A 13,535-nucleotide genomic window follows, 5' to 3' on the forward strand; every position below is an offset into this window, starting at 1 on the left:
AAGAGCTGCATCGGGTGGGCTGCTGGAGCTGCAGGTGGATGGCTGTGGAAAAGAGAAGATGAGAGATATATTAAGAAGGAAGTGTTATTCTGAGGGTGTTCGAGTAAAGGTGATGTGAAGACAAAATGAAGATGGAAATGTGAAAACTCCCTCTGCTGTGTATTTGGCCAAGATTTGGACCAGGATCGATAGTGTACCTTCTGCACCATCGCACCTAGAAAGATGGAAGGCTGTTATTTCTGCCTGGCATGCTCATCACGTAGAGGTTATTTACACCAGTCCTGAGGCCAAGTGGACCTCTGCTGCTCTGATTTAGCTTTGTGTCCTGAGGGCAGTGAGGCTCCTGCAGTTGCTCTGCTGTCCATCAGTCCATCAGCTCATCTTCAGTTGCCATGGGCCGCATTCAGCTGGGCTTGACAAATGAAGCAGAGTCTGAAAGGTAAATAAGCTCCAATAAGTTGTATGAGAGAGAGCCAGCAGTCAGACAAAGATGCTGCTGGTGACTGTGCTGGAGGAGACCCCATGGCCATGCTGCTGGGCAAAACCCTGCTGGGCAGAACAGTCTGGCCAGCAAGCTGAAATAAATTGAGCAGAAAATACTGAGGAAGCTGTGTGTGCTAGAGAGTGGTGAAGGAGGAGCCCAAGGCATTGGCTACAGGCAAGGGGAAAGGACTTGCAGCTGTGGCACATTGCAGAAAGGGTGTCATCAAGGTACCTCGGCTGATGGCATGGCAAGTATAAAATACAGGCAACAGATCCTTAGAGAAGCCAGGTTCCTCAGTCCTATTGCTCAAAAAACAACTTGTTAATAAGTTCTGGAATTTCAGAGATGTCCCAGAAGACTGGAGAAGAGCGGTGCTGTGCTGGTGTTTGTAAAGAGCAAACAGAAGACCTGAAAATTTCTAGGCAAAGCAAGAGAAGAGCTGATATGAGATTCTTCAGCTAACGCCAGTCAGCCTGATTTGAAGGAGACTGATCTTGCTGCATAAACTTGTTTTGTTCTTGTCAGTCTTTGATGTGACTTCAGGTTTATTTGGAATAGGTGATGGCTTAGATCTATTTAGGCTTCTGGAAGCATTAATATCCCAAAACAATCTGGTGAGGAAAAAACAGCCTTACACAATATTAACAGAGCAGGAGATTAAGTGGACCAGTTAACTGTGTTGAACCAAATGCAAAGGGCCCACATCTGAAAGCCCCTCACTGAGTGACAGTTTCTGATGTGGATGCCCAAGTATGAGTCCTTGGTCCGGTGTAAGTCACTATTTAATTCAGCGCTTGGTGAGCAGATATGTTTTATTCTGACAGTTTGCTGAAGACACGAATATTGTTAGTATTAAAAATAACGAGGGTAGGGCCAGTGCAGAATCACCTGTTGCATTGGTAAGGTGGTCACTCTCCTAAAACTTCTTGTAAGACAGATGAGAGCAAATTGTACAGCTGTGAAAAGGAAAAGATGTCCACGAAGTAGATAAGACTATGTCTACAGTGAGCAACTTTCAGTACTGAAAAAAAGGTACCTTAAAAGGAATCAGACAGAAAACAAACAAACAAAAACCAACACCAGCACAGTCTCTGTGGACAATACTGCAGAAGTGCCTGGCTGTGCAAAGACAAGAGTGAGAAGAAGGGAGATGATCAGGCCTCTCTGTGCTGAAGTCCATGCTTTAAAAATAACTCTGAATCAAAGACGATCTGAAGGCTAGAGATCTCAGTAATTTAAAGAGGTCAACCTGTTTAACTTATCAAAAAGCAGAAAGAGACATGACCTGACTACAGCATGACTTCCTTCCTGGGGAAAAGCATACCAGGTATTCTGGCAGAGAATAAACGAGAGCCAGTCACTGGGCAATGCCTAATCACAGACACAGGTCACCATGTGAGGTGAAAGTTCCTCTCTCTTCTGGAGAATCATGATTGGAGGCTGTCTGAAAAAAAGAGTTCCTGATCTGCAAATTCCCAAGGGCAGTGAGAGTGCATGGGAATAAGAATTACTGTGCAGCCACCCTCCTCTTAAACTCCTTTATAAGCAATAGATGTCAGGCTGTCCTAGATGTAATTAGGCACAGGTCTTACCATCCTGTGTGTTAACCTAGTACAAGTTATAGGGTTAAAAATCTTCCTGATCATGTTGCGTGCCAAAGAGATTTGCCCCATTCTTACAAGCTCTTTGCCTAAGAGTCTGTGGCACTTGCACAGAGTTGTGAAAAATCATCTCAGAAGATGTGACCATGTTTGGAGAAGGGCTAGAGAACAAATATTGTCAGCATATTGACAAGTCATTTTGATTTTGCAGTGGTAAAGAGAGAAGCCACCTAGAACAATACAGTATGACTCTGCAGACCCTGCAGGCTCTAAAGTGGGGCAGTGGGTACATGGGAAAGAAGGTGGATCTACAGCAGGAAAAGAACGGTACTTTCATTCTGGGAAGAGGGGGGTAAAGAGAGAGGTAGCTGCAGAGAGGACTACAAATCCCCAACACTCAGAAATAATAACCCACAACCTCCCGATATTATGAGATTCATCTTAAAATTTGGAAACGCTGTAAAGGCTTGTGTTCATCTGCACTCCTACTTTTGACACCTAACGTTTGACTCAGGTTACACAGACATCTCATTTCACAGTTACCCTGTAATGTTAAGATAGGCATTCAAGAATTTGTAACAGAATGAAATCATGGGACTTAGAGACTCCAAAAATCCGAAATTTAATCTCAACATCTGTTGTTCTGATCTAGGGATGAGGCAAAGACTTTGCTAAGTTATGGGTAAGATACCGTGCGCTCACATTGCCCACAAGACGATGGCCTTCTCATTTAGAGAGCTCAGGGTGTGATTCATTCCTTGCCCTTGTTTTAGCTCCGTGCAGGACAAAGGAGAAGAAAAATTGTGGTGACCCTGCAAAGAGCACACAGGACCTGGGGTCAGCGCGGAGGAGGAGAACGGAGGGAGGCTGGTGCAGCTGGGATGCTCAGGCTGCCTTGCTTTATCGGACTAATAATGAAAGGCAGCAAGCGTGTCAGAGAGTGTGAGAGAAACAGATCGATAGGAAGATAAAACTGAGATGGAAGGAGCCAACGAGGGGGCGGGGGAGAGAGCAGTACATGCTACAGAGCAGCAGGGCTATGCTTTAACCTGATCAGAATGCACCCTGCACTGGTGTCGGTGGATGCACCAGGTGTCAGGGTGTGGTGAAGTAGACCTAAGCACAGGAATGGAGAGGTGAACGCAGGAAGGAGATAGTTATACCTCGTGTTGTAGTTCACCTGCACGGCCCCTGCTCGACCTTGTCAGCCCTTCTCCTCCCTCGATCCCTCCGTAAGGAGAACCGCAGGCCTCGCTATCTCTGAGAGTAATCACGGCCATTCCCCACATCCCTGGCCACAGCGCTCGCGGCGATGCTTGTGGCTGTGGTGAGCAGCGAGCCACTTCCACGCCATCCGAGTGGCGGAGCCGCCACCATTATAACTCAGACTTCCACCTCGGCCTCCCAGCACTGGGCCCCCTTCCTGCCGGCAGCCTCAGCGTGGAGACCAAGCTCTGGCCTGGCCCCGAGCTCCGAGGAGCCCAACGGCGCCAAGCAGACGGCAATCCCGGTCAGCACCGGGAGCCGCCCGCGGGACCGCCCGGCCCGCCCCGCCCGAGCAGTCCTCCGCCGCCGGGGGGCGCCCCGCCGCTCTGCCCGCGTGGCGTCACACCCGGAAGCTGACGGTCGTGCGACGCCGCCACCATAGAGGAGCGGTCTCGGGGCGGGCTGGAGGTGGCGCCCGGCGGCGGGGCCGGGGCCTGCGGGACGCCATCGCGGCGGGACCGAGTCCCCGGCGGCGGCGGTGGGATGGCGGCCGAGGGGAAGGTGACGGGGCAGAGCCAGGAACAGTTCCTGCTGCTGGCCAAGGCTGCCCGCGGCGCCGCGCTCGCCAGTCTCATCCACCAGGTGCTGGAGGCCCCGGGCATCTACGTCTTCGGGGAGCTGCTGGACATGCCGGCCGTCCGCGAGGTGAGCCCGCCCCGTCACGCCCTGCCCTGCCCTGCCCTGCCCTGCCCTGCACTGCCCTGCCCGCGGCTGGGCCTGGGGCGCGGCGGGGCTTGACTCTTCCCTCTGTCCCGCAGCTGGCCGATTCCGAGTTCTCTCCCGTCTTCCACCTGCTCACCATCTTCGCCTATGGCACCTACGCCGACTACCTGGGTGAGGTCGGGCTCGGGGGCTTGAGCCCTGTGCCACCAGGCTGGGGGCGAGGTTGTGTTTGGGCATGGGGCCGAGGAGGCCCACAGTAACAGGCGCTGCTGCTTGCGTGCTGCCATTTGTGTGCTGCATGGGGAACTTCCAAAAGCATCTTGGCAACGGTGTTTGTGAGGAGTGGAGGGAAGGACTGAGGAATCCATTGGGATGCGGAAGCCTCCATAAATAAGGTGTGGGACAGCTAGAGGAGTGGCTTGAAATGGAGGAGAGGAGAGGCTGCTCGGAAAAGGTCCTTTGAGCTGTGGATTAATGGTGACGGCTTGTCAAGATAAAGCATCGCTTTGGGGATTGGTGTGCTGAAGCTCTAAGAAATGGGACTGGTGCAAATGTTTCCGTTGCAGGACTGGGTAATAGAAAATGAGGTATGAATTCTAATACCTGCTTCTTCCCTTTGACGACAGCTGAAGCAGCAAACCTGCCTCCCTTGACAGAGGCTCAGAAGAACAAACTGAGGCACCTGTCAGTCGTCACTCTGGCTGCCAAGATCAAGGTAATCCCCCTATTTTACCTCTAGTTTTCCTTCTTCTGAGTTTACCTCGTGGTAATTACTGTCATGTCCCCACAGTGCATCCCCTATTCGGTGTTGCTGGAGCAGTTACAGCTGAAGAATGTCCGGCAACTGGAGGACCTCGTGATCGAGGCGGTGTATGCAGATGTGCTGCGAGGGAGCTTGGATCAGCGGAACCAGCGCCTGGAGGTGGATTACAGCATTGGGAGGGACATCCGGAGGGAGGAGCTAAGCACCATCACCCGCACATTGCAGGAGTGGTGAGGAGGAAGCCGCCCATATTAATACCTTAAAAGGTTGCAGGAATGGTCAGGGGCTTCGCCAGATCGTCCTCTGTGTGTTGCTGGAGGGCAGCGTAGCAGTGTGACCTTCTCTATCCCTTTTCCCTTACGGCAGTGGAAAATAATTTTTGAAATTCTTCCACATTGGAGGGGTGAGGAAGACTGCAGCAAATTTTGCATCCAGTCCCACCTGCTGGCAAGAGTCTTTCTGAGTATATGTCTGTAGCTCCTAACCTAGTGCCACTTTGTTATGTGTCTCCCTCCTAGGTAATAATGTCACTACATTATTACATTGGACTGGCGCCCCTGTGCCTATCCTGCCTAGAGTAGCCATTGCCTTCCAGAATTCTTGCTCTCTACAGTTAAATCTATCATCTTCATGTCCTGTTCAGTTTAACGTTTTCTCTACAGGTGCCAGGGCTGTGAAGTTGTCTTGTCTGGCATTGAAGAACAGGTTAGCCGAGCCAACCAACACAAAGAACAACAGCTGGCACTTAAGCAGCAGATAGAGAGTGAGGTGAGTGGGCTGAAGAGGGAGAAGGCAGTACCCCTTGCTTAAAGAAAGAATAGAACCAGTATCCTGTTGTTAACTTACAGCCCTTGCTCAAGTAAGGCATTACCTATGCTAAAACCCTTGGGGGGTTGTGCCTGAAGAAGAACTGTGATTCAGCTAAACATTTCTCGGCATTGCAGAGGTCTGGACAGCAGTTAGCACTTAGCTCCAGGTCTTTTAAAAAAGGGAAGAGGAGAAAAAAGAGAAAAAAACTTGTGAAATTACTTGGTTTTTGTTTCACTGCTGTTACAGGTGGCAAATCTGAAGAAAACAATTAAAGTGACAACAGCAGCTGCTGCAGCAGCCACATCTCAAGACCCGGAACAGCACCTCACAGAGCTCAGGGAACCTGCCCCTGGCACCAACCAGCGCCAGACCAGCAAGAAGACTTCCAAAGCCAAAGGGTGAGGAATGGTGGCAAACGAACATAGCCTCTGCCTTATGTGTATTCAGGGGAGTTCTGTTTGGTAGCAGTGAGGTCACTGACTGCAGGGGTCTGCACCCTAGACCTGGGATGGTCCAGCCTGACCTCTGCCTCCTGCTAATTCAGAAGGTGCAGCTTTTGATCTGAAGCACGACTCATAAGCCTTCCTTGAATGCCAGCTGCTCTTTGTGTACACTTAGAAAAGGAAGTCAGAGATGAAGTTTAGTGTCCAGTCTAAAACTTCTTCCTCTCTCCACAGGCTCCGGGGCAGCGCGAAGATTTGGTCTAAATCAAACTAGTTGGATCTCCCTTCACAGGTCGGAGGGTGAGAGGAAGAGACTTGGGACTCTTGCTACCCCTCCACCTCCTAAGTGGGATGCTTCTGAGCTCGTTTCTGAGATCTGTCTTGCCAACTAATTTTCCTGCATGTTCTCTTTTCTGTCTTCTTTACTTCCTTTCTGGGCAGTGCTTCCCACCTTTTAATCATGTCACACTCTAAGCTTCCAGTTGAATGCGTTAGTGTTTCCTCTACCCCTCAAGGTTCCATCACCACAATCACATTTCTTTCTTTATCCCTGTCTTTTGGCAGGTAAATTTAAAGAGTCATAAAAGTCTGTCTGTCACCTTTGCATCTGTAGGGCATCACAGAAGCTTGGAAAGAGTGCAGTGGTGCTTAGCAATCATTTTGGCTCTCTGAGACCCCTGGGACACCTTGTTCCAGGATGCAGCTGCCATCTCTGATTGTTTAATCTTTGTTTTGCTAGGTGGGAGGGTAGTTTTTGAAGGGATTCTTTTAAAAGAATATAAATATATTATAAATATATATAAACAATAAAAATATAGATCTATGGACATATCTATACAAACTTGTGCTCCTGTGTTGGTGTCTGTTTATCTCATATACCAATTTTTAGATATTTTAAAATAAGCCATGATAGGGAGAGCCCCTGTCCTATTTATGGGTGCAGTGCCTTCAGAATACCTCGCATTCTAGAAGGAAGTGCCACGTTGTTGAGATAACAGTCCATAAAGCTGGAATTAACCTTAAATAGTATTTAAAGAGTCTCTTATGTAATTGCTTTGCATCCAGAATATTGGGGACCCTCAAAGGTAGATGCAGGCATTGATGGGGAAAAAAAAAATCGTGTTTGTTTCGGTTCACAGGTTTTGGGAAAAAATGGGAAGTGATGATACAGAGAATTGTCTGAAAAACGAATGACAGTAACACACTTAGTGCCCTTCTGGGGAGTTTCCATAGAGTAGGTGTTGCTCAGCCTGTTCTTCGATGACACCAAGAGTCTCGCTGAAAAAAATCCAGTGAAATTGTCTGCTGTGAGGTGCCCAGAATAAAGCCATCATGTTCTTCAGAGGATGCATCTATGAGACTGGCTTGGAGCAGAGGCAGCCAGCTGCGCATGTCACGCTGCATGATGGCTCTGTGGCAATGTACGCTGATGTAAATTGACGTTGTGACTCCTATACCCACTCAGTTCTGCCTGTGCTAACATTTGATTCTTTGAATCTGGATTTTGTGCCTGAGTGAGCCACCAAATAATTAGTGTAACAACAGAAAACCCTGAACTTTGTCTGCATGAATGGGACTTACTCAATTCAGTGGCTTGGATGAACTCGTCTGCATCATTTCCCTATGCAAGCCTATGAGAGCTGGAGGTAAGGCAGTAGAGGGGAGGCAGTACAGAGGGGGGCAAGGCTTGTTAAGGACGTATGGCAATGGAGGGTTTGAGACCATTTTTGTAGTGGTAACAAGGTGTGAGGTCATCTCAAACACCACAAAGTGCCATCTTGTGTCATACTGATATTATTTTGCTGGTTCTGGACTGACGTACTGCAGACTGAGTTCCAGTGGGAAATGAATGTCTCCTGTGCCCAGAAACTGCCAGCGATTACAGGCAGAGCCATCTTTGTGGGTAGCAGAGGCCCCATGTGCAAGGTCAGGTAGGACATGCCAGCTGCTCCTGTGTGATATCTGTCCCTGGTCAGGAGCTCCCTAAGGGCAGCCCCAGATTCATGATCCCATGCACCAAGGCATCAGGTGCAGCCAGCTGACACAGACATACCAAGTAAGAGAGTTGTGGCATGATGTTGTCTGGGCAGGAGGGGCAAATCTGCCTGTGGGAGCAGATTTGCAGATTGCAGGCATCTACATCAGGTTTGTCTCAGCATTCTTAGAGAGGTCTGGCTAATTGGCAGCAATAGTGAGTTTACTTGATGAGTCCTGTTTTCCATAAAACACAGCAAGGGGTGGTGACTATGCTTTCAGCTTTTGTTTAAATTATTTTGAGCCTTCCTACCTCTGCATAGCATCACCTTCATCTGTTTGTTTCAGTGAGGAAGGTTGCTGTGCTCTCCGCATTTGCAAATGTCTGAGAGATGCAGTGATGACTGCATGCATCAAATTTGCCCACCTCTGGGAAGGGCAAGTCTAGGAGAAATGTTAACAGGGAAGCACTAAGGTAGCAATCACATGTCCTTTGGAAGAGGAGCCACTTGTAAAGCCACCGTGCCTTGAACCTAGGGAGGGAGGAGAATGGAGAATGGACTCTGAAGGGGAACAGAAGGTAAATCAGAATCTTTTGAGCTGGAAGGGACCTTTGAAAGTCATCTAGTCCAACTCCCCTGCAGTGAACAGGGACATCTGCAGCTAGATGAGGTTGCTCAAAACCTCCAATCTGACCTTGCACACTTCCAGGGATGGGGCTTCCACCACAGCTCTGGGCAACCTGTTCCTGTGTCTCACCACTCGTATTATACAAAATGTCCTCATATTCAATCTAAATCTCCCCTCTTTTAGTATGAAACCATTTCCTCTTGTCCTGTCACAGCAGACTCTGCTGAAGAGTCTGTCCCCTTCTTTCTTATAGCCCCTCTTCATATACTGATAGGCCGCCAGCAGGTTTCTCCAGTGCCTCCTCTTGTCCGTGCTGAACAGCCCCAGCTGTCAGTGCGTCCTTGTAGGGGAGGTGTTCCATCTCTTGGATCACTTCTGTGGCCCTCCTCTGGCTGTGTTCCAACAGGTCCACGTCTCTTCTGTGCTGAGGACTCCACATCTGGACGCAGTACTACAGGTGAGGTCTCACCAGCTCAGAGCAGAGGGGCAGGATCACCTCCCTTGCCCTGCTGGCCACAATTTTGATGCAGCCTAGGATACAGTTGGCTTTCTGGGCTGTGAGGGCACATGGCTGGCTTGTGTTCAGCTGCCATCTGTCAGTAACCCCAAGTTCTTTCTGACAGGGCTGTGCTCCATCCTTACATCCTCTGGCTTGTCTCGATAGCAAGAGTCACCACAACCCAGGTGCAAAACCCCACACTTGGGTTTATCGGACCTCCTGATGTTCACCTGGCCCCATTGCTTGAGCCTGTCTAGGTCCCCATGAATGGCATCTCAACCCTCGAGCGTGTCAACCATCTCACAGCTTGGTGTCATCTGCAAGGGTGACATTGCTAAGGGTGTAGTTGATCCCATTGCCAGTGTCATCAGTGAAGATGTTAAAGAGCACTGATCTGTGAAGAACAGAGCACAGATGGGGGAGGCACTCGGGCACTTCACAGCTACCCCAAGCTTGTGACGCGATGCAATGGGGACGGTGTGGTGACACCTCTCGACATTTGTCGAGAACCCACCACTGGAAAAGCAGGCACAGCTGTCTGGCAGAGCACAGCTGGCACTCAGGCTGCAGAGCCTGCAGCAAGGTGGGCAATACTCTGGCATCACAGGCTGTACTCTGCACTGGTCCGTTATGAGCACAGCTTGGGCACACAATCACTTTGCGTTTTCAAGACACTACCATGGCTCTGTGCACTTCTCAAGGCCCCATTGTGCCATATGTGTCCAGAGAGAGGGATTAAATGTATTTGATGGAGAGGCATCTGCACAGCACTGAAAGTCTTTCTGTTTCTTCACTTTCAGAAGGGAGCACCTTTAAGATCTCCATTAAGAAAAGAAGGAAACAGAAGGTAGCAGATAAAATTAGACCTTTTGTATGGCTGAAAAATAAATGAGAGTTGCTCAACACAGAATGAGAATATTGCTGCAAAGGGCCTTGCCTTGCAGCAAATAGTGGGTAGGAGCAGAGGTTTCCTTTTGCCCTTCACCTGAAAACCATGCTTTCTATTTCCCTGCTCACTTCATCCTTGACTTTGAATTTGAGTCAGGGAGAATGTGGAAATTAATTAATTAGTTAACATTTGTAAATCACTTTGAAGATGGCAAGGGTGAGATAAGTACTGAGCATTATTATTATAGGTTTTAATTTTAATTTTAAATGTCTTCTTTGTGTTTTTAACCCCGTAATCTCCCAAGGAAAGGAGAAGCCCTGAGTACAGCAGAAGAGACATCTGACACGAGACAGCAACAGCACCGCAAAGGAATGAGGCTCAGGGGGCTGTAGGAGAGGCGTGAGCTGCATCAGCCCCTGCTCCAGGAGCAGGAATTGTGCCAGCCCTGCATGCAGAGTGCCAGCCTTGTTGAGCTGCAGTTGGCTGCCACCCTCTTCGTGTACCACACATAGGGCTCGCGCATCTGGATTCAAGAGAGAGGAAAAGGCAACAACTGAACTTCTCAATCCCTGCTCCTCCCAATTTACACCTGAGTGAGGAGAGCGATGTCTGTATTTCGCCAAAAACCTTCAGCTGTTCCACGCCGAGAGGCAGCCGTATTTTCTTATTAGGAGTTGGGGTTAATGCTGGCAATTCTCTTTACTGCATGACTGGGAAAAATTCCTGCCTGCAGAACTCCCCAGCTCACTGCTGCCAGCCGCAGCCCTGCACTTGGCAGCACGGCACTGGCAGCGGCAGCCAGGAGCTGAACCTGAGGCGGGATCTCCCCACATCCTGGCTGCTCCCACAGGAGCACAGCTCAGCCTGGAGTGCCACTGGCTGCCCACACACCAGGCCCAGTACCAGCAGCAGGGACACAGAGACATCCTCCCTCAGCACCGCATCCTGCTGAGCACCCCTGACTTGGATCCACTAGGCCTCAAAAGAAGGGCAGCTCCTGCTCAGCCTTCTGTAGTATTGGCGTTCCTGACTGTAGGGCTGTTCTTTCCTCATCCCAGTTCCTAGCAGTAGCCGTTGCTTTGCTGTAAGGTTCAAAAAACTCTTTCTCCAGTTCTCTGCTGGCTTCCCTGCTGCCCCCCTCCTGGCTGTTTCTCCTCAGGACTGCCCCAGTTTTCGGGACAGCCCTGTGGGTGCAGTATGAGCCAGGCCTGATGGCCGCCTGCTGGTCTGGGTGCTGCTGCTCGGGGGAAGGGGCTCATCTGTAGCAGAACTGTGTGTGCAATGTGCAGCCACATTCATGTTGTGATGTGTTCATTTGGCACCCAAGTGTCAGCTGGAATTAAGAGCTGTGAACTCTGGACGGATAACAAAATGTGCACCATTACTGTAGCATGGGTGCACAGATGAAAAGCAACTGCAAGGCACAAGTGAAACTGCAGCCCCTTCTGGTTAGGGGGATATGTTTGTTTGGAGGCTTTGCCCCATTTCCTCCAGAATTCCCTGCATTTAACAACAGCTTCAGAACACAAGAGCAAGGACAGAATACAGGACCACTCATACTGTAGGTGTAGAATTAGCAGGAGGCTCATTGACCAGGCGTGAGCTCTTCGTGCTGCTGGCAGTGCTGCAGTCCTGTGTGTGTGCTCCTCAGGTACCAACAAAAACCTGGTTAATTTTATCATCCCCATGACTCTTTCAGGAAGGCTGCCCTCAAGCCTGACTGCTATACTTGATAGAAAGTTCTTCTGATTTCCAGCTTAAATGTATTCACAACTAGTTTACGTGCTCTCATTCCTGTGCTAATGTGGCTTTAGATTAAGCTGTTCCTCCTTCCAGTCTCTCTCCCCTGTGTTCAGACTTTTCTTTGCCCAATCAATCTCTTCCTATTTTGTGAGCTCTTCACACGACATATCCTACTAGCTCTTACTTGCACTCTCAATTAAGTTTTCTTGGCTAGAAACGAGCACAGATGCATTGGGCATCTCACCGGCATCTTGCACAACAGTGGTAGTGCATACCCATAACTACTAGAAATGCTTTCAGGATTGCATTTGTCTTTTTCTTCTTGCCACAGTAGATGCTTACAGTTATTACGTGATTTACTGGTGATCCTTTCTTCTTTTCTCTCTCTTATTATCAAAGAGGTTCCAATTTACAACTAAGAGGTTACAGCTACATAAGTCTTAATTTTAGTTTGTGCATCCCTTTTGCTGCTATTGACATCTTAAAGGCCATCTCCTTTCTACTGCGCGACTCTGTGATCCAGTTTGGGAATGCATCTGTTTGGCTTTTTCCCTGTCATTAGTAAAGGAGGATGTCAAAAGGCTGTATTGCCACTCTCAGCAGCAGCAAGTGGAGACAGACAGCACCGATCCCATTTTTCTTTGTATCTCCTTTCCCCTCTCCCTCGGATTGCATTAAGAGCCCTCAGGATTTACAAGCCCAGCCAGCCAGAGCAGCCAGATGCAAGGAGATTATGGAGGAAATAATAATCCAAATGGAGTTTCCTCATGGGGACATTTTAGGAAGTGTTGTCTTAAAAAAAAAAAATTCCAAGGAGCAAAAAACCAACCAACCATCCAACCACCCAACCTCCAGTTACATTTAAGCCAGGGCTGAAAAGTAAAATCCAGTAACTTTTTTAGAACGTTTCCCACATCAGCTAAACATTGCAAATTCACGCCAGTGATATTAACCTCGACTCCGGAATGAGGTCTATCTGAAATCCTGCCGCTCTCCAATGCTCGAGTCCGCGCTGCGGGAGCGCTGTTTGCCTTCGGGATTTTGCACTCGCAGTCTACGCTCGTTCCACAGAACACGGCGCCTACAGACAGCTCCGTTTCCTGCAGCTTTGTCTTTTGTCCTCCCTGCGCTGAAGCATCTGTTAGGTCACCAGTTTTCTCCCTCCCCTTCTCACCCTCCCCTGCAGTCTCGCACCCTGCCAGCCTGCGCTCCTTCTGATTCATGGATTGTAAAAGCCTGATGGGAACAATTTAATCGTGTAGTTTGGCTCCTCGGGAGCTGACTCCTCTCGTTCCTGTGCCTGCTTTCCAGATCCTGTTTGGGGACGTCCCATCCCGGTTTTGGAGCAGCAGGAGAGTCCCCTCCCGTCCCAATGACTGTGTGCGGCGAAAGCCCGCGGCTCGTTTCCAGCTCCGTCATCGGGAAGCCGCGTGTTTTCTGCGGGGTTAAAGAGCCCTCTGCTGTCAGAAACCTGGCTCCCATCAAGCAAAAGCCATGCAGGCTCGGTGAGCCTGAGTTCATTTGATCTCCAGGTAATTCTTCCTAGGGTCCACCCAGAGTTGCCAGGAAAGCCCTCCATCTTGAAAGAGCACAGCATACATTTATTTGCCTAGACTCACATCCTTCTGTTCTCAGTGCAGCCAGAAATACTGTTTATGAGTAAAGACCACACCAGTGGTTACAGACTGCTCTGTGCATCTCATCATTTACCAAAATTTATCACCTCCGTTTTTGCTTGTGTCCCCTAAAAACTTCATCAGCACTGGCTTA

The 13,535-nt window shown here is 49.3% G+C and overlaps 1 protein-coding gene across 1 annotated transcript; it reads left to right on the forward strand.

Moving 5' to 3' along the window:
- The first annotated feature begins 3,813 nt into the window (after window positions 1-3,813).
- COPS7A (COP9 signalosome subunit 7A) lies at window positions 3,814-6,865 on the forward strand. The gene is made up of 7 exons (XM_042810234.1): window positions 3,814-3,996; window positions 4,110-4,185; window positions 4,641-4,729; window positions 4,805-5,007; window positions 5,440-5,545; window positions 5,834-5,985; window positions 6,265-6,865. Exons 1-7 carry the CDS (start codon window positions 3,835-3,837, stop codon window positions 6,302-6,304), a joined length of 828 nt encoding a protein of 275 aa, XP_042666168.1. The 5' UTR covers window positions 3,814-3,834; the 3' UTR covers window positions 6,305-6,865.
- The last annotated feature ends 6,670 nt before the right edge of the window (window positions 6,866-13,535 follow it).

This window comes from Centrocercus urophasianus, unplaced genomic scaffold, assembly GCF_019232065.1.
Source record: "Centrocercus urophasianus isolate 14NV4802_14NV808 unplaced genomic scaffold, USGS_Curo_1.0 seq_12, whole genome shotgun sequence".
NCBI classification, from domain to species: Eukaryota; Metazoa; Chordata; class Aves; order Galliformes; family Phasianidae; genus Centrocercus; species Centrocercus urophasianus.